General features: G+C 42.8%; 2 protein-coding genes and 2 non-coding genes across 4 annotated transcripts; 1 reads left to right on the top strand and 3 right to left on the bottom strand.

Annotated features, from left to right (window-relative positions):
• Nucleotides 1–834: 834 nt before the first annotated feature.
• On the top strand, nt 835–7627 carry pole3 (polymerase (DNA directed), epsilon 3 (p17 subunit)). Its single transcript, XM_069175185.1, has 4 exons — nt 835–1338; nt 4858–4943; nt 5158–5276; nt 5648–7627. Exons 1-4 carry the CDS (start codon nt 1273–1275, stop codon nt 5833–5835), a joined length of 459 nt encoding a protein of 152 aa, XP_069031286.1. The 5' UTR covers nt 835–1272; the 3' UTR covers nt 5836–7627.
• A 3060-nt stretch (nt 7628–10687) lies between these two features.
• On the bottom strand, nt 10688–13824 carry rpl12 (ribosomal protein L12). The gene is made up of 6 exons (XM_069175193.1): nt 13670–13824; nt 12890–12963; nt 12417–12515; nt 11757–11838; nt 11567–11653; nt 10688–10839 (listed from the first exon to the last, which is right to left on the bottom strand). Exons 1-6 carry the CDS (start codon nt 13704–13706, stop codon nt 10721–10723), a joined length of 498 nt encoding a protein of 165 aa, XP_069031294.1. The 5' UTR covers nt 13707–13824; the 3' UTR covers nt 10688–10720.
• LOC138213900 (small nucleolar RNA SNORA65) lies at nt 11335–11465 on the bottom strand. The gene has a single exon (XR_011179581.1). It is a non-coding gene; the product is annotated as a small nucleolar RNA SNORA65 (small nucleolar RNA).
• On the bottom strand, nt 12722–12852 carry LOC138213899 (small nucleolar RNA SNORA65). Its single transcript, XR_011179580.1, has one exon. It is a non-coding gene; the product is annotated as a small nucleolar RNA SNORA65 (small nucleolar RNA).
• Nucleotides 13825–23197: the final 9373 nt, after the last annotated feature.

The following is a 23197-nucleotide window of genomic DNA, read 5'->3' as shown; positions in this document are numbered from 1 at the left end:
TGCACATAGTTAGAATATAATTAGAATATCATTAATGTTACAGTATGTGTTGGAAGTACTTTACCCACAGGGGGACCAGCAAATACACATTAATCTATAGAGGTTTTCATACTACCAGCAAATTAAAACTAACAAAAATTGCCCTAAAACCCAAATCTTTAAAAACATATCTTAAATTATGATTTATTTATTTTTTTACAACAGCTGGTTACTGCAGGTTTTTACAAAATGTTATTCAAACAGCTAAAAATGCAAAAAATTTGAAGCTTAAAATTAAAGTTTTTTTGGGGGGGGGGGGAATGACCATAATTAAAGTGTCAACCAAAGTACTGGTTACTGGTATACAGTAAATAATAATAAAGTAAATAAATTACAGACCATAAATAACATTCAGAATAATAAGAAGGGGGAGAAAAAGAGAAAAAACAAGTTCTGTGTCTAATATTAAACAACAACAGAGTTCATGTAAAATACAAAACTAGAAAAACAACAATGCTACAAGAAGCTGACAGACAAACAAACAAAACAATCCCCATCGTTAAGTTTCGAGTTCACCCGTGAGAAATGCTCATAAAATAGCTCAAAGAAATAAGTCATAACAGAAACACCCTGAAATATTCTGCAATACAGTGTGTTTTGTTTTATTTCCTGTTTTCTGAAATTCCATTTTTAATCTCAATTTGAAGATATATAATTTGTTTTGATGGGATAATGTCTGGCGTGTCATGATTTTAATCGTATATCTCTTTGTTGTTTATCGTTTTATTCGTTTCATTCGCTTGTTACGTTGCAGCAGGAAATACGTCACGCACACGTCACGAGGTCGGAGTGCATATCGCTGACGTAGGAGGGCTCGTGGTGGGTTGGAAGGTTCGCGGGAAACGTTCCCAAAACAAATCGGTTCAGATGGCCACGCGACCGACTTGAGGCGACCAGACTGTCGATAAAGATTCACGTTGTTCGATAAAGATTCACGTTGTTCGATAAAGATTCACGTTGTTCGATAAAGATTCACGTTGTTCGATAAAGATTCACGTTGTTCCTTTGAACGCGGCTGATTTTAACGGACGCGCGTGAACACCGGAACCGAACGAGCTCGAACGTTAGCTAGCCGCTCCGAGTAGCTCCAGGCTAACACAAAGCCGCGGACGGGCGCTTCATCGGTTAGCTTTAGCATCACCCCCCCCCCCCCCCCCCCTCCACCGGAGGATCTGACCGGTGATAACGCGCCGCGAACCGGGTCGGAGGACCGGCAGTGAACCGCGAGCGAAGATGGCGGAGAGGCCGGAAGACCTGAACCTCCCCAACGCGGTGATCACCCGCATCATCAAGGAGGCGGTGAGCGCGAGCTCGGAACCGGAACCGGAGAGTGTTTTCAGAACCGGGGAGTGTTTTTAGAACCGGAGAGTGTTTTCAGAACCGGGGAGTGTTTTTAGAACCGGAGAGTGTTTTCAGAACCGGGGAGTGTTTTTAGAACCGGAGAGTGTTTTTAGAACCGGAGTGTGTTTTCAGAACCGGAGAGTGTTTTTAGAACCGGAGAGTGTTTTTAGAACCGGAGTGTGTTTTCAGAACCGGAGTGTGTTTTCAGAACCGGAGAGTGTTTTTAGAACCGGAGAGTGTTTTTAGAACCGGAGTGTGTTTTCAGAACCGGAGAGTGTTTTCAGAACCGGAGAGTGTTTTTAGAACCGGAGAGTGTTTTCAGAACCGGGGAGAACCGGAGAGTGTGTTTTCAGAACCGGGGAGTGTTTTCAGAACCGGGGAGTGTTTTCAGAACCGGAGAGTGTGTTTTCAGAACCGGGGAGTGTTTTTAGAACCGGAGAGTGTTTTCAGAACCGGGGAGAACCGGAGAGTGTGTTTTCAGAACCGGGGAGTGTTTTCAGAACCGGGGAGAACCGGAGAGAACCGGAGAGTGTGTTTTCAGAACCGGGGAGTGTTTTCAGAACCGGGGAGTGTTTTCAGAACCGGAGAGTGTTTTCAGAACCGGAGTGTGTTTTCAGAACCGGGGAATGTTTTCAGAACCGGAGTGTTTTTAGAACCGGAGAGTGTTTTCAGAACCGGGGAGTGTGTTTTCAGAACCGGGGAGTGTTTTTAGAACAGGAGAGTGTTTTCAGAACCGGAGATTGTTTTTAGAACCGGAGAGTGTTTTCAGAACCGGGAGTGTTTTCAGAACCGGGGAGTGTGTTTTCAGAACCGGGGAGTGTGTTTTCAGAACCGGGGAGTGTGTTTTCAGAACCGGGGAGTGTTTTCAGAACCGGAGAGTGTTTTCAGAACCGGGGAGTGTTTTCAGAACCGGAGAGTGTTTTCAGAACCGGAGAGTGTTTTTAGAACCGGGGAATGTTTTCAGAACCGGGGAATGTTTTCAGAACCGGAGTGTTTTTAGAACCGGAGAGTGTTTTCAGAACCGGGGAGAACCGGAGAGTGTTTTCAGAACCGGAGTGTGTTTTCAGAACCGGAGAGTGTTTTTAGAACCGGGAGTGTTTTCAGAACTGGGGAGTGTTTTCAGAACCGGGGAGTGTTTTCAGAACCGGAGAGTGTTTTTAGAACCGGGGAATGTTTTCAGAACCGGAGTGTTTTTAGAACCGGGGAGTGTGTTTTCAGAACCGGGGAGTGTGTTTTCAGAACCGGGGAGTGTTTTCAGAACAGGAGAGTGTTTTCAGAACCGGGGAGTGTGTTTTCAGAACCGGGGAGTGTTTTTAGAACCGGAGAGTGTTTTCAGAACCGGGGAGTGTGTTTTCAGAACCGGGGAGTGTTTTTAGAACAGGAGAGTGTTTTCAGAACCGGAGATTGTTTTTAGAACCGGAGAGTGTTTTCAGAACCGGGAGTGTTTTCAGAACCGGGGAGTGTGTTTTCAGAACGGGGGAGTGTTTTTAGAACCGGGGAGTGTTTTCAGAACCGGAGAGTGTGTTTTCAGAACCGGGGAGTGTTTTCAGAACCGGAGAGTGTTTTTAGAACCGGGGAATGTTTTCAGAACCGGAGTGTTTTTAGAACCGGAGAGTGTTTTCAGAACCGGGGAGAACCGGAGAGTGTTTTTAGAACCGGGGAGTGTTTTCAGAACCGGGGAGTGTTTTTAGAACAGGAGAGTGTTTTCAGAACCGGGGAGTGTGTTTTCAGAACCGGGGAGTGTTTTTAGAACCGGAGAGTGTTTTCAGAACCGGGGAGTGTGTTTTCAGAACCGGGGAGTGTTTTTAGAACAGGAGAGTGTTTTCAGAACCGGAGATTGTTTTTAGAACCGGAGAGTGTTTTCAGAACCGGGAGTGTTTTCAGAACCGGGGAGTGTGTTTTCAGAACCGGGGAGTGTGTTTTCAGAACGGGGGAGTGTTTTTAGAACCGGGGAGTGTTTTCAGAACCGGAGAGTGTGTTTTCAGAACCGGGGAGTGTTTTCAGAACCGGGGAGTGTTTTCAGAACCGGAGAGTGTTTTTAGAACCGGGGAATGTTTTCAGAACCGGAGTGTTTTTAGAACCGGAGAGTGTTTTCAGAACCGGGGAGAACCGGAGAGTGTTTTCAGAACCGGAGAGTGTTTTTAGAACCGGGGAGTGTTTTCAGAACCGGGGAGTGTTTTTAGAACAGGGGAGTGTTTTCAGAACAGGAGAGTGTTTTTAGAACAGGAGAGTGTTTTCAGAACCGGAGATTGTTTTTAGAACCGGAGAGTGTTTTCAGAACCGGAGAGTGTTTTCAGAACCGGAGATTGTTTTTAGAACCGGAGAGTGTTTTCAGAACCGGGGAGAACCGGAGAGTGTTTTCAGAACCGGGGAGAACCGGAGAGTGTTTTCAGAACCGGAGAGTGTTTTCAGAACCGGGAGTGTTTTCAGAACCGGGGAGAACCGGAGAGTGTTTTCAGAACCGGAGAGTGTTTTTAGAACCGGGGAGTGTTTTCAGAACCGGGGAGTGTTTTTAGAACAGGAGAGTGTTTTCAGAACCGGGGAGTGTTTTCAGAACAGGAGAGTGTTTTCAGAACCGGAGATTGTTTTTAGAACCGGAGAGTGTTTTCAGAACCGGAGAGTGTTTTCAGAACCGGAGATTGTTTTTAGAACCGGAGAGTGTTTTCAGAACCGGGGAGAACCGGAGAGTGTTTTCAGAACCGGAGAGTGTTTTCAGAACCGGGAGTGTTTTCAGAACCGGGGAGTGTTTTCAGAACCGGAGAATGTTTTCAGAACCGGACGGTCGTTTTCAGAACCGGGGAGTGTTTTCAGAACCGGAGAGTGTTTTCAGAACCGGACGGTCGTTTTCAGAACCGGGAGTGTTTTCAGAACCGGACGGTCGTTTTCAGAACCGGGAGTGTTTTCAGAACCAGGGAGTGTTTTCAGAACCGGACGGTCGTTTTCAGAACCGGAGAATGTTTTCAGAACCGGACGGTCGTTTTCAGAACCGGGGAGTGTTTTCAGAACCGGACGGTCGTTTTCAGAACTGGGGAATGTTTTCAGAACCGAGAGTGTTTTTAGAACCGGACGGTCGTTTTCAGAACCAGGGAGTGTTTTCAGAACCGGACGGTCGTTTTCAGAACCGGGGAGTGTTTTCAGAACCGGACGGTCGTTTTCAGAACCTGGGAGTGTTTTCAGAACCGGACGGTCGTTTTCAGAACTGGGGAATGTTTTCAGAACCGAGAGTGTTTTTAGAACCGGACGGTCGTTTTCAGACTCCTCAATATTCTCTGAATTTATTCCTTCAGATCTGTTTTTATTTGAGGTTTAATGAACATGAAAGCTGCTTCACAAGAACTAGTCAACAAATGCACCAATAATGAGAATGAACGCCGGCTGAATGAATTAAAATCGTTTAAAGTTCAGAAACCTTCAGATGTGTGAAGATCTGGTTAAAAGCGTGTTTGTTTGAAGTCTCGTCCTGTTTTTCTTCCACAGCTCCCAGATGGAGTCAACGTGTCCAAAGAAGCCCGGAGAGCCATTTCTCAGGCGGCCAGCGTGTTCGTGTTGTACGCGACCTCCTGGTAAGAACTAAAGAATAAAGAACTAAAGAATAAAGAACTAAAGAATAAAGAACTAAAGAATAAAGAATAAAGATAAAAGATAAAAGTTCAGACTCTTAAAACACGTTTCGTTCACACACTAAAACAAAATCCACGTTTTCCCGACGGGAGCGTTGGCCGACTCTTCTGTCCACGACTCCCTCCACTACGACGTTTTGTGTTTTCTTGTCGTCAGTGCGAATAACTTTGCCATGAAGGCCAAGAGGAAAACTCTGAACGCAGGAGACGTGCTGGCGGCGATGGAGGAGATGGAGTTCGAGCGCTTCCTGGAGCCGCTGCGAGACGCGCTGGAAGGTGAGCGACGTCTTTCTGAAGCACGCGAACCCACGAAACGGCTTCGGGGGTTTCCTCCGATCGGTTCGGAGACCGCGGCTAACTCCGGTTTACTTCGGCCGTTCGTGAAACTTCTGTGTCCTGTTGGAGGACCCCGTTGCCAAAAAAAAAAAAGGGAAAACTCAAGTAAACAAAACAGCAGACAAAGCTAACAACCTGCTAACAAACAGCTAGTTTAGCTAAAAACCAGCTGATCTCAAGTAAACAAACCTTCTTCGGTCTTGAAACAGACGAAGCCGAGAGAAGAATCTACGGAACAGATGAGTCATCAGCTTCACAGGGCGATGCGTTCAGGGTCGCCTCGTGAATAAACGACGGTTTTGTCTTTCCAGTGTACAAGAAGGGACAGAAGGGGAAGAAGGAGGTTTCGGAGCAGAAGCGCAAAGACAAAGAGAAGAAGAACGACTCGGAGAACGACAAGAGCAGAGAGGAAGAGGAGGAGGAGGAGGAGGAGCGCATGGAGGAGGAGCCGGAGGCGGAGAACGAGGCGGAGGAGGAGGAGGAGGAGGTGGAGAACTGAGGTACCGAGCGCACGGCCATCTTCCCTCTCGGGGTCGTCGCCCCCGGTGACGCGTTCAGGTGACGCTCGTTCACCTCGGGCCTCCTCGGGCCTCCTCGAGTCGGACGGTGAGGCGTTCGGTGGCGTCCGGTGCAGCTGCTGTCTTCCAGCCCGACAACACAAACACAAAAGCACAACAACACAAACACACGTCCTCCTCCGCGACCTTTATTTTATTTTTATTTTTTATAAACACAAACCTTTTTTTTCTTCTCAGCAGTAAACAATTTTCATAATACAACAAGCAAAAACATTTTAAAATCTCCTGTCTGATGAAATGTGACGTTACACATTAAATAAATAATGACCAAACGATTAATCGATCAGATTCATCAGAAAAAAGCACTGCAATCAAAAATAAAGTTTGTAAGTAAAAATATGTACTAAGAATAAAATTATTTTTGGATTTCAAACAATTTTGGTCGCAGATTTGAGGATTTTGCTTCTGAAACAAAAAAGTTTATATTCTAACTTAAACCAAAGAGGTCTGATTAAAAAAAAACTAAAATAAAACGTTTGGTTGTAAATCAAAAGGTTTCGACAGTCCAGTTGTGTTTACAAACCCACAAACAGAAATTCTCCTCTCATCCAATCAGTGTAGGCTCCGCCCACTGCAACCAAAAGTTTTGGACTCCCAGACTATTTAAAACTATTTAAAAGTGTTCGTAGCTTCTGGGTCTGAAAATAATGTCTTAAACTGCAATACCAGCGAGTGCCACTAGAGGTCGGCTCCAAAAAGCCTCCGGCTCCATAGACTCCCATTCAACTTCTCTCATCAAATCCAAAGTGAATAAAATGTGTCCATCAGTTATCTCGGTGTTGTTAGCTAAAGTCACTCCTTCTTATTAGTTTTCTGGAGGTCCATCTGAAAATAATCCCTCATTCATTAGAAAAGAAGATTCAAGAAGACCTGTTTTTGGGGGCGTGTCTGTTTGATTGACAGGCCTGTGGTGCAGTCAGGTTACAGCTATCGGTGGGCGGGACGTAGTATCGTCAGGTTTCCAATCAGATCGGTCAGATCCACCGCTGGCTCCTCCCCCAGCTCGTCCAAATATGGTCACTTCCTGCCAAGAAGGTCCGATTCACAATGAAGATGTTTTAAAGTCTGGTTTCATAATTTAAATTCTCAAATCTGTGACCAAAACACCCAAAAAACTGAGGGAGGTTTTTATGGGGGAAAGTCAAATAACTTCATTCTAGGTTTATATATATTTTTTTTTTTTACACACAAACTTGTATTTTTGAATGCAGTCCAAGAAATTTTGCTCTTCAAACTTGTCTTTTATACGAGCGTTAAAAAAAGAAAAGAAAGACACAAAGCTCCCTTTGTAGGTCGCTGTCCTTCAGTAGTTAAAAAAAAACAGCCTCACTCTGATCTGTGAAACATGTTTTTCTTTTTAAACTGAACAAAAGAAGGCAAATAAAAAAAAATTAAAAAAAAGTTGTCAGGAACGGGATTGAATTCAGGATTTAAATCCGAAAGCGTCCCGATCAAAGAAGATAAAAATGAACTTTGGTACAGAATCTGATGTTTGGTTTTTTTTCTAAACAGAAGCAGATATGAGGTTTTAGATGAAGAGTGATTGTAAAACTGTCGATGGATTTAAGTACTTCAGTAAAAAAACTAGTTGCACTAGTGAACGTACGTCAGCCTGTTTCTCATCTGCTGAGTTTTTCAACCATTTATACTTTTTTGTAGACTTGTATATGAACGGCTGAAATTTTTCAATAAATATTTTGTATAAAAGTTGAACCTGTAACGTTGTTGTTGTCGTGATTATCAGAAGAGACTCGACTCATCCAGAACCAGAATAATCCTGGTTTAATGTCAAGTTTTATGAGTTTAATTAATAAATCTGGTTATGTATGTCCATGTGTGATAAATATACATTATATATATTTATCACACATACATAACCAGATTTATGGTTATGTAAATATGTGTATATACAGTGGGGCAAAAAAGTATTTAGTCAGCCACCAATTGTGCAAGTTCTCCCACTTAAAAAGATGAGAGACGCCTGTAATTTTCATCATCGGTACACTTCAACTATGAGACTAAATGAGAAAAAAAGTTCCTGAAAATCACATTGTCTGATTTTTAAAGAATATATTTGCAAATTATGGTGGAAAATAAGTATTTGGTCAATAACAAAAGTTCATCTCAATACTTTGTTCTATACCCTTTGTTGGCAATGACAGAGGTCAAACGTTTTCTGGAAGTCTTCACAAGCTTTTCACACACTTGCTGGTATTTTGGCCCATTCCTCCATGCAGACCTCCTCTAGAGCAGTGATGTTTTGGGGCTTGTTGGACTCAGGCTCCTGCTAGTACAAAGCCAACATGTGTCAGCCTCCAGTCCTGTGTGTTCTTTAATGAGGCAACAGGAGAAGATGTCAGGCTCCAAGATATTTATTTAACAGCAGCAGAATAACCATTTTACAGAGCTCTGGGTCCAGACTATGTTTCCCTGACGGCAACAGAGTATGTGTCAGTTCATGAAGTCTGATCTCCTGACTCTCCCTGACCATCTTCTTATAGTCCAGACACCAAAAAGTCATGTGTGTTGATGTGTCCTTTGATGGTTGGTGGAGGTGGTGGTTGTCTTCCTTCACACCCTGGAGTCCTCCAGACAGTCTGTTCCTGTCTATGACTCAAAGAACAACAGTATGTGACCCCACAGGTTGGAGACCCCCTCCTGTGACCTTTTGGTTTGGCACAGCAGTATCACTCATTTACATACACACCCTTTCGTCTACACCTTCATTCACCACCACACCCTTTCGTCTACACCTTCATTCACCACCACACCCTTTCGTCTACACCTTCATTCACCACCACACCCTTTTGTCTACACCTTCATTCACAAACACAGCCTTTCGTCTACCCCTTAGGATTAATAGTTGATAATACGACCTATATATAATTAATATGATATGGCATACATATATGTTGTATTATTGTAAACATAACCCAGCACAGAATCGCACAGGCTGTTGCTGGGCAACACAGACTTTCAACTCCCTCCACAGATTTTCTATGGGGTTGAGATCTGGAGACTGGCTCGGCCACTCCAGGACCTTGAAATGCTTCTTACGAAGCCACTCCTTCGTTGCCCGGGCGGTGTGTTTGGGATCATTGTCATGCTGAAAGACCCAGCCACGTTTCATCTTCAATGCCCTTGCTGATGGAAGGAGGTTTTCACTCAAAATCTCACAATACATGGCCCCATTCATTCTTTCCTTTACACGGATCAGTCGTCCTGGTTCCCTTGCAGAAAAACAGCCCCAAAGCATGATGTTTCCACCCCCATGCTTCACAGTAGGTATGGTGTTCTTTGGATGCAACTTTGGACGAGTTGAGTTTTTACCAAAAAGTTCTATTTTGGTTTCATCTGACCATATGACATTCTCCCAATCCTCTTCTGGATCATCCAAATGCTCTCTAGCAAACTTCAGACGGGCCTGGACATGTACTGGCTGAAGCAGGGGGACACGTCTGGCACTGCAGGATTTGAGTCCCTGGCGGCGTAGTGTGTTACTGATGGTAGCCTTTGTTACTTTGGTCCCAGCTCTCTGCAGATCATTCACGAGGTCCCCCCGTGTGGTTCTGGGATTTTTGTTCACCGTTCTTGTGATCATTTTGGCCCCACGGGGTGAGATCTTGCGTGGAGCCCCAGATCGAGGGAGATTATCAGTGGTCTTGTATGTCTTCCATTTTCTAATAATTGCTCCCACAGTTGATTTCTTCACACCAAGCTGCTTACCTATTGCAGATTCAGTCTTCCCAGCCTGGTGCAGGTCTACAATTTTGTTTCTGGTGTCCTTTGACAGCTCTTTGGTCTTAGCCATAGTGGAGTTTGGAGTGTGACTGTTTGAGGTTGTGGACAGGTGTCTTTTATACTGATAACAAGTTCAAACAGGTGCCATTAATACAGGTAACGAGTGGAGGACAGAGGAGCCTCTTAAAGAAGAAGTTACAGGTCTGTGAGAGCCAGAAATCTTGCTTGTTTGTAGGTGACCAAATACTTATTTTACTGAGGAATTTACCAATTAATTCATTAAAAATCCTACAATGTGACTTCCTGGATTCTTTCCCCCCATTCTGTCTCTCATAGTTGAAGTGTACCTATGATGAAAATTACAGGCGTCTCTCATCTTTTTAAGTGGGAGAACTTGCACAATTGGTGGCTGACTAAATACTTTTTTGCTCCACTGTGTATATATATATATATATACTGTATATACACACACACACACGAGTATATATATACATATATAAAATATATACAAGTGATAAATCCTGGATCAGATGTTCACATGCAGAAATAACCTGCTTAATATTCAGGTTTATCAAAACCAGCTTTCTGAAATCAGGATGTTTTCACAAAAAAACAATATTTCATAAGACTATTTATGACAGAAAACAATTTTATATTTTTCTCTCAAAAGTATGAAGAAATTAAACTACATTTAGTTTTTCAGAATAATTAAAATTTGTGACATGAACCTAAAATAACCAAAAATAGACATTTTCTTAAAAACAAAAATGCTCAAATCCCATTTCAACTACAAATCTGTCAAACCCATTTTACAATGTCTTATTTTAAAATTTTGATAAACTCTTAATATACTAAAAGGGAAAATATTTTTTCCAATGAGCTGTTAAAAAAAGAAAAGTACAAACCAAAGTCAACTTCTTACCGATAATTACGACTTTGATGCCGACAATCGACTCTGAAACCGTCAGTTTCATTGAGGTTTCAGGTATTTTATTTGATTCAATTAAAAACAAAAATGAACCAACAAGTGTATTTGTTCTCGTCAACATTTTATTAGTGACATGTTTAGTCAGTGGGGCACTCCACTTTGCCGCTGTTGATGTCATCGATGACATCATGGGGGTGGCGGCCGTCGATGGTGCAGCCCACCGACTGAGCGGTTCCCAGGATCTCTTTGATGGTTCCTGAAGAGGGACATAAAACAAAGTTGCCGTTGAGCTCGTTGGTTAAAAAGTTGACGTTTAAAAAGAGTGACAGGATAAAAAAGGATGAGACAAATGAGACCGTTTCTTTATTCTAACCAGATTATCTAATTTGATGCGTCACTAAAACAAGCAGATGCAAAAGAGCTTGTTTTTTTTGTAGCTCTTCAAGTTCAGTTGCTTTCTCATGTCAGGAGTTACAAACTGTTATAAAGACCTGATGAGACTTGAAATTTTAAAAATAAAGTACAAAAATGTATTTAAATTTTTACAGCACACATTGAAGTAACTGATAATATTCCCAAAAAATAGTTCCATAAAAAGTTTAAAAAAAAGCTCCAAATTGTTTTCTTCCGGTTTGGTCTTTTTTTGTGTGACATTTTAAACCCTTTTGTTACTGGCTCACCAAACTCTGAAAATGTTTTATATTCTCTCCCCCAGTCGTTTGAAACTAATCTCGACGTCTTTAATTGGTTAGTTTGTTCCAGACTTTTCGGCACAGAGCTTTGCCCATCAGTTCTTGAGCAGCCCTGTTTCCTAAAGCCGGGTTGCTCTGAGCCTCCACTGGATTACGCTCCGTCACCGGGTCAGACGGGCGTAGTGGCGGGAGGCTGAGATATATAATATATATTAAAAAAAAAAGCAGCTACGAAACTATTCAAGCTGACTAACAGCTTTAAAAAAGGGAGGTTTTTGTGCCGGTTCCTACCGGAGAGTTCCCTGGCGATGGAGCGAGGCCTCATGACGCGAGCGACGCCGACGATCTCGTCGAAGGTCACGCTGCCGCTGTGCTTAACTGGAAGATAAAAAAAATAAAATAAAAAATAAAGAGGGTGAAATGCAGCCGATGAATCTCAAACCAGCTGTTATTAATAATTATTAAATAAAGAGTCACTCACTGTTCTTGACCTTCTTCCTGTCACGAGGAGGCTCCTTCAGAGCCTTGATGATCAGAGCGGAGGCCGAAGGAACCACCTCCACCTGGTAAACAAAAAACTGGATTGTTAGTCACTTTAATGCCAGTTGAATTTAATTTAATTTCAGAATGATTTTTGTTCCCAAATGTAGTTAAGTTTAGTTTGTAGAAAATGTAAATGCTAAAACAGACACTTGCTCATTAAGACTGGCGAGTTTGAGTTCCTGTGATATCAAAGCTTTGTTAAAGGGGGAGGGGCTTACTGCAGGTAACAAGTCTGTAGAATTTGGTTTTAATATTTCATCATATGATGAAGGTCACGTTGAAGTCCGATTTGTCACCTAAAAGGAAACACAACTCAAAAGCTCTGATCTGCTAATTTCTCCATTTTATTTTGTACCTCTTCAAGCTGGAAAAAGCATCTTAACACATTTTCTTATTCTTGAAACCTTCATTTTATGTGTAAAAAAAAAAAAAAAAGTAAACAAAAGGGACATTTTACTATTTTTTCCCCTCCACATCTCTATCACGAGATCCGAATTAAGATTTAAAACCCCTTCTGGTCCAGATTTCCCCTTAAAGTGTCCAATCAGAAGTAGACTTCAGCATGTGGTTCAGGTGTTCGGGTCCCGGAGGTACTTACAGCCGCCTGCCTGTTCTGGATGGTCAGCTTCACCGTGATCCTCAGGCCCTTCCAGTCTCCGGTTGCCTTGGCGATGTCGTCACCAACTTTCTTGGGAGACTGTCGAGAGAAGAGAACCTCAGCTACGAGAGCATCGCACCGCGTTCGTAACCAATGTCGGTTTTAAATAACCATAACGATAATAGTCCGTAGAAGCTCCCTAATAAAAACAGCGACGCGGTTTTAAAACCAACTCCGTTCAAACGTTTTATATTTGGGCCTTTTTCCAGTCGTTTGAAACTAATCTCGACGTCTTTAATTGGTTAGTTTGTTCCAGACTTTTCGGCACAGAGCTTTGCCCATCAGTTCTTGAGCAGCCCTGTTTCCTAAAGCCGGGTTGCTCTGAGCCTCCACTGGATTACGCTCCGTCACCGGGTCAGACGGGCGTAGTGGCGGGAGGCTACAACAGCACAGAAGGGCTTCGGGACACTCACCAAACCCAGAGGTCCGATTTTGGGGGCCAGAGCTGAGGTGGCTCCGACTTCTCCACCGGTGCACCTCATGTACACTGAAAGAGGAGGAGGAGGAGGAGGAGGAAGAGGAGGAGGAAGGATTTAATAAATAAAAAAGGCTTCATCGGTCTGCAGGCTCAGATTTAACACATTAACTCAATATATTAATGATCTCCCCAAAGGGAAAGGGTTGGTGCTGCAGCAGGTCACTTAAAAACAAACAAGGCAGATTTAAATACATAATTCACACAATTACAGTTAAAACTAGAATAAAATATAAAATCACACAAGGACTCAACTCAGGCATTTACAGAAACAAATGAGCAGTTTCATTCATGTTTTCTGGACATACAAACCTAAGATCTGGATTTTATTATTTAAATGTTCATGTTTTTACTGCAAAAAAAAACCCAACAACCAATAAATGCAGATAAACACCAAAACTAAAATTCACTTTTTACGAAGCTAAATGCTAAAAGCTAATGTTAGCACATTAGCACCAGATGCTAACTTCCTTCTCCCACGTGCAGCTCCAATCCGCCCCACACTAGTTTCAAATCTTTTCACCCTCGTCAAACAGTAAAGCTCACAAACACAGAACAAAGCACCGTCCTTCCGCTTTCTTCGCGACGTTTCGTGCCCCATATTTTACCGTATTGTGGTGGCCGTTCAGAGGCCTCGAGGCGCGGGAACAGAGCGCCTCCATCCCGGCTGAGAAAAACGCGTCTGCTGTTTATTACCCACGCGACACTGAACACATACCAATCTTAATCTCGTTGGGGTCGAATTTGGGAGGCATGTCGCTGCTGTGGAGGATGAGCTCGGCTCAGCCTGCTTGGTGAGGGTGTCGGATGAACCCGGACTCGGGACGACCGATTACTGTTGCACCTCCACCGATAAAGGAGAAAGAGAAAGAGACCGGGCGCGCGGCCGGGGCAGGTATTTATAGCTTCGACAAGTCGCGCGAGAGGTTAGGTTCCAAATCTCGTTTTGACGTTGAATTGAGGGCGGATGCTCCCCAAATATTCAACTTTTATTTTTAGGCAATAAATAATATAATAAAATAAGAACATAAATGATATAAAGAAAAATAAGATAAATGCATAAACAAATAATTTTACTTAATTAAAATATTTAATTTATTTTAGAATTTCATTAAATAAAGTACAAAAATGTAAATTAAATTAAATCAAATAAATTAACTTATAAAACAATAAATGAGAAAAAAAAATTAATGTGAATAAAATTTAAACAAATAATAAGATAAATTAAATTGAATCGATAAATATAATGATGAACTGTTCATTATTTTCTGATGTTTCATAAACTGAACAGTTAAGTGGCGATGAAGATCATTGTTGTGCTTGCTGCCTCATACGCTGGGGTGACACACAGAAAAACAAAATTCAAGTAGTATGAGAAAACAACAACAAAGGAGCTCAAAAACAAAACAAACAAAAAACAAAAGCAATGTTGTTTTTTAAAACAGGAAGTCCCTCTAAAAGCCCAGCGCTGAAGGAAAAGGAGGTTCCAAAATAATGTCAAATAAATCATCTTTTTAATGGTAATCCAACCTTAATTAAAGTGTATACATAAAGTGATAATACAGAGCTATGAATGAGAATAGAATCACACCAGAGGAACTTTATACATTGATATATGTTTTATTGATATTTCTTTGATGCAGCGTGTTGTGTTTGGTGGATTTTGAGGAGCTGAGAGTTTTGTCGGCGGAGGAAGGTTATTTTCTGACCCGGTTCGGTGACCTCAGACGAGGCCTGAGTGCTGCAGGTGGGCGCCGAGTGGACGCACCACCTCCTGCAGCAGGATGATGGGCCTGAGTGTCGCCGCAGCGTTCAAAAGCGTTACATCAGCGCCACGTGTGCTTCCAGGTTTCATCTCGACACGAGTTGCATGTAGAAAAACTGTATTTTTTTTGGAGTCCTGGAGGACTTTTTGACTCAGAGCCGCTCGACAGGAATAGAAACAGAACACAAGAGGGAGTAAGTGGGTGAGAAGCAGAGATCATCACTGTGTGTGTGTGTGTGTGTGTGTGTGTGTGTGTGTGTGTGTGTGTGTGTGTGTGTGTGCTGTTTAATATGCATCATGAAAATCTGGGACGATAGTCAGAAAACTCACAACTCGTCTTATGAAAGAGAAGCTTTATAGGAAATTCTCTGTGGATTTTAAATGACCTCTTCTGTGTCACAATGTTTTATTCTTTTAAGTCTTTTCTCTGTTTTATCCTTCATCTTCTTCATTGTCAAGTGGACTGCGAGTGAGGATGATGATGATGATGATGATAAACAGGCAGATAAATCAGTCCGACTCTGAGTGGACTGGTGGGGGAGTATCAGGCTGTTTTGTAACATAAACATGCTTTTCAATTTCAAAATAAAATCAAAGAGGAAGTGAGTTTTCATGCCTTTCTTTTTTTGTGCATGATTTGATTTATTTTGCACAAATTAAAAAAACACACAAGATTTTACTCAATAAAAATAAATCAGTGCGAAAAAACAAACACCCAGTGGGCTTATTTGAAGCCTCCACCTTGATAATGTTAAAACAATTTACAGTTTTAGAAAATACAAAGTTGACATCACAATATCACTACATAAAAATAATGCAAACAAATAACAACAGAATATAAGTCACAACAATCACAGCAAAAACAATAAAGTCAATATAAAAGCAAAAGGACATGAGTACATTTAATAGAGGAACAGCATGCGATGAAACAAACGGGCACTGAGTGTTTTCCGATCGATCGTATCGGTGGCGGGGATCGCCAACAGTTTATTTTTAGAGTCTCTGCATGTAAACGAGCTGCCTGGTAACATTAAAACTGAGTACAGTAATGTCACGTTACACCAACATGAGTCATGACGAGTCCGGTTTCATGCAGCTACATTTCCATCCTCTTGTTTTTCTGTGTGTGTGTGTGTGTGTGTGTGTGTGTGTGTGTGTGTGTGTGTGTGTGTGTGTGTGTGTGTTTACTGGTTTTACTCATGTTGTGGGGTCATAAATCTGTTTAAACAGTCACATTGTGGCGACTCGACTCATTGGACGGTAAAAAAAAAAACACCACGAGGTCAAACAGCAACTGTTGGTGTGAAGATTTGGGTTAAAGTGTCATTGAAGTGAAGGTGATGTCCCCAGAAGGGATTTAAACATGTGTGTGTGTGTGTGTGTGTGTGTGTGTGTGTGTGTGTGTGTGTGTGTGTGTGTGTGTGTGTGTGTGTGTGTGTGTGTGTGTATGTTTGTGTGTGTGTGTGTTATTTCTGTGTGCAGGTGGAGATAAAAGTGGCAGTTGTTGTTTCTGCATATAACAAAATGTGAGCCAAAATGCATAAAACAAACAAATCTTGGCCTTTCTATATTTGTGAGGACTCCAATCATCCGTTATCTACAACCAGGGTTAAACACAAGGAAAACCCACAAAACACATGGAGAACATACATGTAAACGCATGGAGAACATACATGTAAACACATGGAGAACATACATGTAAACACATGGAGAACATGCATGTAAACACATGGAGAACATGCATGTAAACACATGGAAAACATACATGTAAACACATGGAGAACATACACGTAAACGCATGGAGAAAATGCATGTAAACGCATGGAGAACATACACGTAAACGCATGGAGAACATGCATGTAAACGCATGGAGAACATGCATGTAAACACATGGAGAACATGCATGTAAACGCATGGAGAACATACACGTAAACGCATGGAGAACATACATGTAAACACATGGAGAACATGCATGTAAACGCATGGAGAACATACACGTAAACGCATGGAGAACATGCATGTAAACGCATGGAGAACATGCATGTAAACGCATGGAGAACATACACGTAAACGCATGGAGAACATGCATGTAAACGCATGAAGAACATACACGTAAACGCATGGAGAAATGCATGTAAACGCATGGAGAACATACATGTAAACACATGGAGAACATACACGTAAACGCATGGAGAACATGCATGTAAACGCATGGAGAACATACATGTAAACGCATGGAGAAATGCATGTAAACGCATGGAGAACATACATGTAAACACATGGAGAACATACACGTAAACGCATGGAGAACATGCATGTAAACGCATGGAGAACATACACGTAAACGCATGGAGAACATGCATGTAAACGCATGGAGAACATACACGTAAACGCATGGAGAAATGCATGTAAACGCATGGAGAACATACATGTAAACGCATGGAGAAATGCATGTAAACGCATGGAGAACATACATGTAAACGCATTTTATACATAAAAATGTACTTTAATATCAGAAAATAACCTTTTTAAAGCCTTATTGTGACCAGTCTGAGGGTCACCGGTGTAACAACCCTGCTGTTTAATCACCATCTTGATTTTAATTTGTAAATTAACGACGTCTCAAGTCTTTTAATTAAATTCGTGAAAACAAAAGTGTTGCATTTTTTATTTCTGTTAGATTTAATGAAGTCGTTTCTGCCAAACAGCAAAACAATAGTCAGAATAAAATGTCTGCTAAGAGGTGAAATACAGGTTAATTGAACTTTTAACAGGCACAGAAGCAGGAACTGTTACACGGTCAACTAAAGAGATTTCTGACACGGCGATGGATTTTAAACGACTTTAATCAAGACAACATCATGCGGCAAACGAAGTGAAGATTAAAGTTCTCACGGCAGCCGAAGGAGGTTTCGAAACGATCGACGAAGCTGTGATGTGGACTGAAACGATCGAGGAGCAGAAAGTACAAATGTTCTTCCCCTCTCATTTTAAATTCATCTGGAGGAGAGAAGCTGACGTACTTATGGCCCTGATTCCCCCGACGACAGCCGCACTCGAACAACAAAAATCAATGGAGGAAATTGTACAGAAGAGAAATTAGAGGAAGACGAAGGAGAGATGCTGATTAGAAAACACAAAGAAAAGGTCAAGAAGGAGACCGAGGAGGGGAAATCAGATTATCCCTTCCCCCCCGAGTTTAACAAGTCAGCTGTCCAACTCTGTGTGTGTGTGTGTGTGTATGTGTGTGTGTGTATGTGTGTGTGTGTATGTGTGTGTGTGTGTGTGTGTGTGTGTGTGTCCTCACTTCGGGATCGACCTTCTCATGTCTTTGAAACTTTAAAACTGCAGCCTTCGATCATTTCATCATGTGATGCACGGCGGCTCAGACAAAGCTCGTGTCACACACACACACACACACACACACACACACACACACACACACACACACACACACACACACACACACACACCAAATCATCACAGTGAATGTTATTTATCTGAGTGTCATCATACGTCATCTTAAAACCCGGGATCATGTCATCTTAATACATCCACGGTAACCACGGCAACTGTGCACAAGTGATGCACACGGAGAGCAGCAGGAAGCAATGACCTTCACGAGGGGGTATTCAGAGCGTCGTCTCTTCATCAACATCATCACTGAGTTCCACAACGTGACCGCTGGTAACGTGAACATTAGTGACGTCACCATGGAAACCTGAAACTGGAGCAGACAAACAGCAGATTTTGGGGAAACAGACAACCTCAACAAGTGTTCCTGAGCCCGTGCAGTGATTTCCATAAAGAATCGTGGTTGTTTTTATAGCGGTGTCGCCTGAGGATCCAGAAAAACATCAGATTTTGGGTCAAACTGTGTAAACGGTCAACAGAGACACTTGAAATGTTCAGAAAGTCTACGGGGATGAAACGACGAGCCGGGCGAGGTGTTCTGATGACATCACGTTTCAAGAGGGGCGGAGCTTCACCGTCCGAGACCGAAGAAGGATCGTCAGGTCAGGAGACACCAGGTGGGTTTTCTTTGCGTCACCGTGAATTGGTCCCCCAGAGTCAGACTGTCAACACAGAGTTCCACCGGGACCTTCTGAGGCGTCTGATGGTTGTAAGCGTTATTATCTGTTTGTTAACTTGAGTTTTGCTGTTCGTTTTTTTCTAAGCAGAATCAGCTGTTTGTTAGCTTTGTTAGCTCATTGCTAGTGTTTTTAGTTGGTCGTTAACTTGTTTTTAGCTGTAGTTTAGCTAAATTAGCTAAACTGTGGCGCCATGGCAACAGGGTTCAGAGTAACTCGATTAGAGTAGCTCCGTGGCAACGTTAGCAATATAATTACACTCAGAATTTTCACCATTGTTTACTTCGAGCCTGGACGATAGAGAGTTGCGTGAGTAGCTGATTGATATTGATTATGGGATGTATGGGACTGAGAAAACATGTGTCTTACACACCTTGCTCGTACAAAGAAAAACAACCCCCTCCACACCGGAGCTGTTCGTCGCGCTGCCTGCTTGTGTGTTTACGGGCGGTTAACGGTCAACGTTGACTCGCTCTCGCTCAGGAGGAAAACGACAACAAGATTCGCTGCCAGCTCATCAGAAAACAAAATCGTTTTGACTTTTTAAACCGGATTAAATATCTTCATCCTGCCCTCAAACTGTTTCTTATATTTCTGCCTGTTTGAGTCAAGTCGCCGCTCATCCTCTTCTTTTGTCAAGTTGTTTTAGATTTGTTTGGTTTTTGGGGATTTGACAATCCTTTTGTGAACACTGTAAGTTAGCCACAAATAAACATCCACATTTGTTTTATTTTAAATTGGTTGATCATAAAATCCACAATCGTCACTGTTACTGAGGCTTTCTTTCTGCATTAAGATGCCCGATAGACTATAGTGTTGTGATTTGCCGCTTTATAAATAAAATCTATTTGAATTGAATTGAATTGACTGCAGTGTGTCTGGAACTGAGCTCCCCTCTGTTATATTGTATTTTCTTCAACACACAACATCAGTGTTTGTTAAAGACAGAGACTCCAGGCTTCATTTCATATCGTTCAGTTATGAGAAGGTTTGTTAGCTGTGGTATAAAGTGTCACTGTTTCTTCCGTCACTGCTCTTGTACCAGGTGAAAAACAGAAAACCATCGTGTTCTGTTTGGTGTGCGGTGAATAAAAACCCGCCGGTCAGACTTTAAATGAGCTGCATTATTCTTTAAAACATTCTGTCCTTGTTCCCGTGTTTCTCCGAGCATGACTCAACGCCATTTATCTCTGACAGCTCTGGGAAATTTCAAATCTCTGCCGTCCCAGAAGATCACCTTTATCCCATCATGCATCTCTTCCCCACAGATAACCGTGTTGTCCAGTGTTGTGGTTCCTGACAGTAAAACTCTCATGGCCAACTAATGCCGTGAGCAAGGATTCTGTTTGTGATTTTCAGGACTGAATCAATGTTTTTTGTGCAGCAAAAAGCAACTGACTGCTTTCTTCTACTGATATGCAGTTTTTTAATCAGTTACCGCCACCCAAAGTGCAGTAAAGAGAAAAAAACAGACTCCTCAGCACACCTGAACCGTTTTTAAGATACTCGGCGGGTCGGTTGTTCAGCATTGTTCCTCCAATCCATAGTTTTGAATCCGAAAGCATCTATTGACTGCACGTGAAGTGCTTCAAACACAGTTAGGCATGTTAAACCAGATAAATCTGTTGGTTCTGGACAAAAAACCTTGAATAATAAAACCAAACCCACCTGGAGGATGTGAATTTGTTTACCGATGCCTTCTGCCTATCCAGGATCGGTCAAGGAGCTTGTAAACTGAGTCGGGGGTGAAGGGAGGAGGGGGGCAGCTCGTCGATAACTATAAAAGTACACCTGGCCTATATAATCCAATTCCTTTGTGATGGTTTCCTACGTGAACGCTCCACCGACTTCCTCTCTTTCCTCAATCCATTATGAGAAACAGGAGACTGAGGAGGGAAACAGGCGCAAACAAATCCTGAATGCTTAATGAGGCCGAAGCTCCCGCCGACATGTCGTATTAATGAAATACAGTTCGGCGGCATTTGGAGGCGAGGACGGCCTTTACAAGTAGACTTTGGGAGTCGCGATAAGGCTGGGATTTGAAGGCGGGAGTTAATTAACGAGCGTTCAAGAGAAGTGTTTGTGCTGAATCAAGGGGTGAGTTATCAGTTGCCCCGCTGCACGGGTCCCCCGGCGGATTGGACGCAAATTGAGAGAGCAGAGCAATTCCCCAGGAGTTTGGTTTAATTTCTTCTGTCGCAGAGATTCCGCTGAACCGTGTTAACCCGCAAGCACCATCAGGAAATTAAGTTACAAGAGAAGGCTTAGGGTTTCCGAACAGGATGAAAAGGAAAAGGGTGGCTGTAGTCTTTAATATTACAAAAATGTAAATGAGCTGCTCACAAAGAAAAAAGGGGGGAGTGGCGACTCGCAATGTTGATCCAGTTCCGGCAAGTCCTCCAACCTGAACGGACGTAAAGGTGGTTTGTCGTTGATTTTGCGCTCCCCAAAAAAAGAATCTTTGATAAATCATTGATGTTCAATCCAGCTACCTTGATGAGGAAACCGTAGCCTTTGGCCAAGAGTAGATGTCTTCAGGTGGTACCCAACCTTCACTGAGTGTTTTCAAGCCTTAACCAGCGACGATCTCCGGTTGGTTGGTCGGCAATGGCAGCCAGGTCACCTGCCCGTCTCCTGGCATCTCTTCCTCTCGGAGAAACTCGGTCTGCCTCCTCCACCGTCCCACAAGCTGCTTGGGAATTTTTTTTCTGCAGCGCTGCCAGCATGCTGATCTGGTTGGGAGAAAACTTGTCCAACCGAAGGACACAACATGGAGGCTATAAGCAGAGCTCCTTAATTTCCATTTCAAGCAACTTTACTTGCCTTTGGATAACTCCAATCTGTAACCTTTACAGACAACCGTACCTGCCAATCGAAGGGTTATCCAAAGGTCACTGGACCTACTTGAAATTCTTGAAAGACCTCTCATCTGAAAGGTTTCCTAGTGCCTGGAGGATCGTTAAAGTCACATGTTAGACGCACCTAGCAGAAGCTCGTCCAACCGAAGGACAGTACATCGAGGCTACAAGAGTAAAGTCGTTCATGCAGACTTTTACATCAATTTCAATTTTCAAGCAAGTCCAGTTGATATTTGGATAACTCCAATCTGTAATCTTCCCAGACGACCATACCATCACCTCGCCCTCCTGGACTAAACGGCTGTTACTTCCAGACCTTTTCTCTCATGGGTCTCTTCGTATGTCTTGTCAGCTCAACCACAATGAATTCCGGTCTTCGGTAGACCACGATACTTCGTCAACGAAGGGGTTGCGTGCGAGACCTCCAGGAACTGCGGGTTCCTTCCCACGTCGACCCTCCTCTTCCCAGGCAGATTTGGGTTTTGGTCTTTTGGTTGAGAAAAGGCCCGGCTCACGTAGAAGCTCCTTATCATGGCGCCGCCTACACCGTCTTTGAGTTGGAGATGTTTTGGTGTGTAAAGACATAATGAAACAGCGGGGGGTCAGGAGGTGTGTGCGCCGGCGCCCCCCTCAGGAGGTTAATCCGGCCATGCCCAGCAGCCTCATTGTGTCCCAGGACGTTTCTCTGGTTTCCTTTTCCTTCCTGCCTCCCTCCTGCTCGTGGATTATCATGTAATCCTTGATATTAATCAGCACAGCCTGCGAGGTCAAAGGTCATCCTATTACAATTCTCCGACATCGCTTCTCATCCCGGCGCGCAGATGGATTGGATTGAACTGGAGAGAGACGAAGGGCGACTTCATCTTCCTCCTCCAAGGTAGAAACGGTCGAGTACAGTTTTGAGGAGGTACTTTTACTGGAGTACTTCTTATTTATGCTATAAAATATAAACACAGGAACCCAAAACCTCAGATGAAGGTTTATTCTACAAACCAACCAACTCTAATTTTACCGTGACCACATGATAACAGCGTTTCACCTTCACAGCGGCTGATGTTCTGCTTATTAGATCTGGACGGAAACAACCACCTGCTTCTTGTAAAGCAGCAGAGCAAATCATCAATGACATAATCGTGTGTGTGTGTGTGTGTGTGTGTGTGTGTGTGTGTGTGTGTGTGTGTGTGTGTGTGTGTGTGTGTGTGTGTGTGTGACGCAGACGCGGACACACTGAGACAGTTTTATCTTCGGTCCGTTTTTATTAATCCTCCCCGTCTTTGGACATCATGCACAAACTTTGTCAATCAGGCTTTCGCTGCATTTAAACTGCTGCTCAGTCAAATCCAGTTTATGTTGAAGAATCATGATGGAGTGTAGACAAGCAGCTGTGCACTGTAAAAAAAAAGATGCAAAGTAGTTAAATCTGGTGAGATTTATGTGTTTTGTACAATTTATATGTAAACAAACAAAAAGTTTGAATATGTGTATATTTTTGAATGTACTCCATCTCGTTTAGGAGGAAGAAAATACAATTA

This window comes from Embiotoca jacksoni, unplaced genomic scaffold (genome assembly GCF_022577435.1).
Source record: "Embiotoca jacksoni isolate LCO1_2020_lvr unplaced genomic scaffold, fEmbJac1.0.p SCAF_64, whole genome shotgun sequence".
Classification (NCBI taxonomy): domain Eukaryota; kingdom Metazoa; phylum Chordata; class Actinopteri; family Embiotocidae; genus Embiotoca; species Embiotoca jacksoni.
The sequence above is the reverse complement of the archived record's forward strand: the minus strand, read 5'-3'. Positions and strand labels throughout refer to the sequence as shown.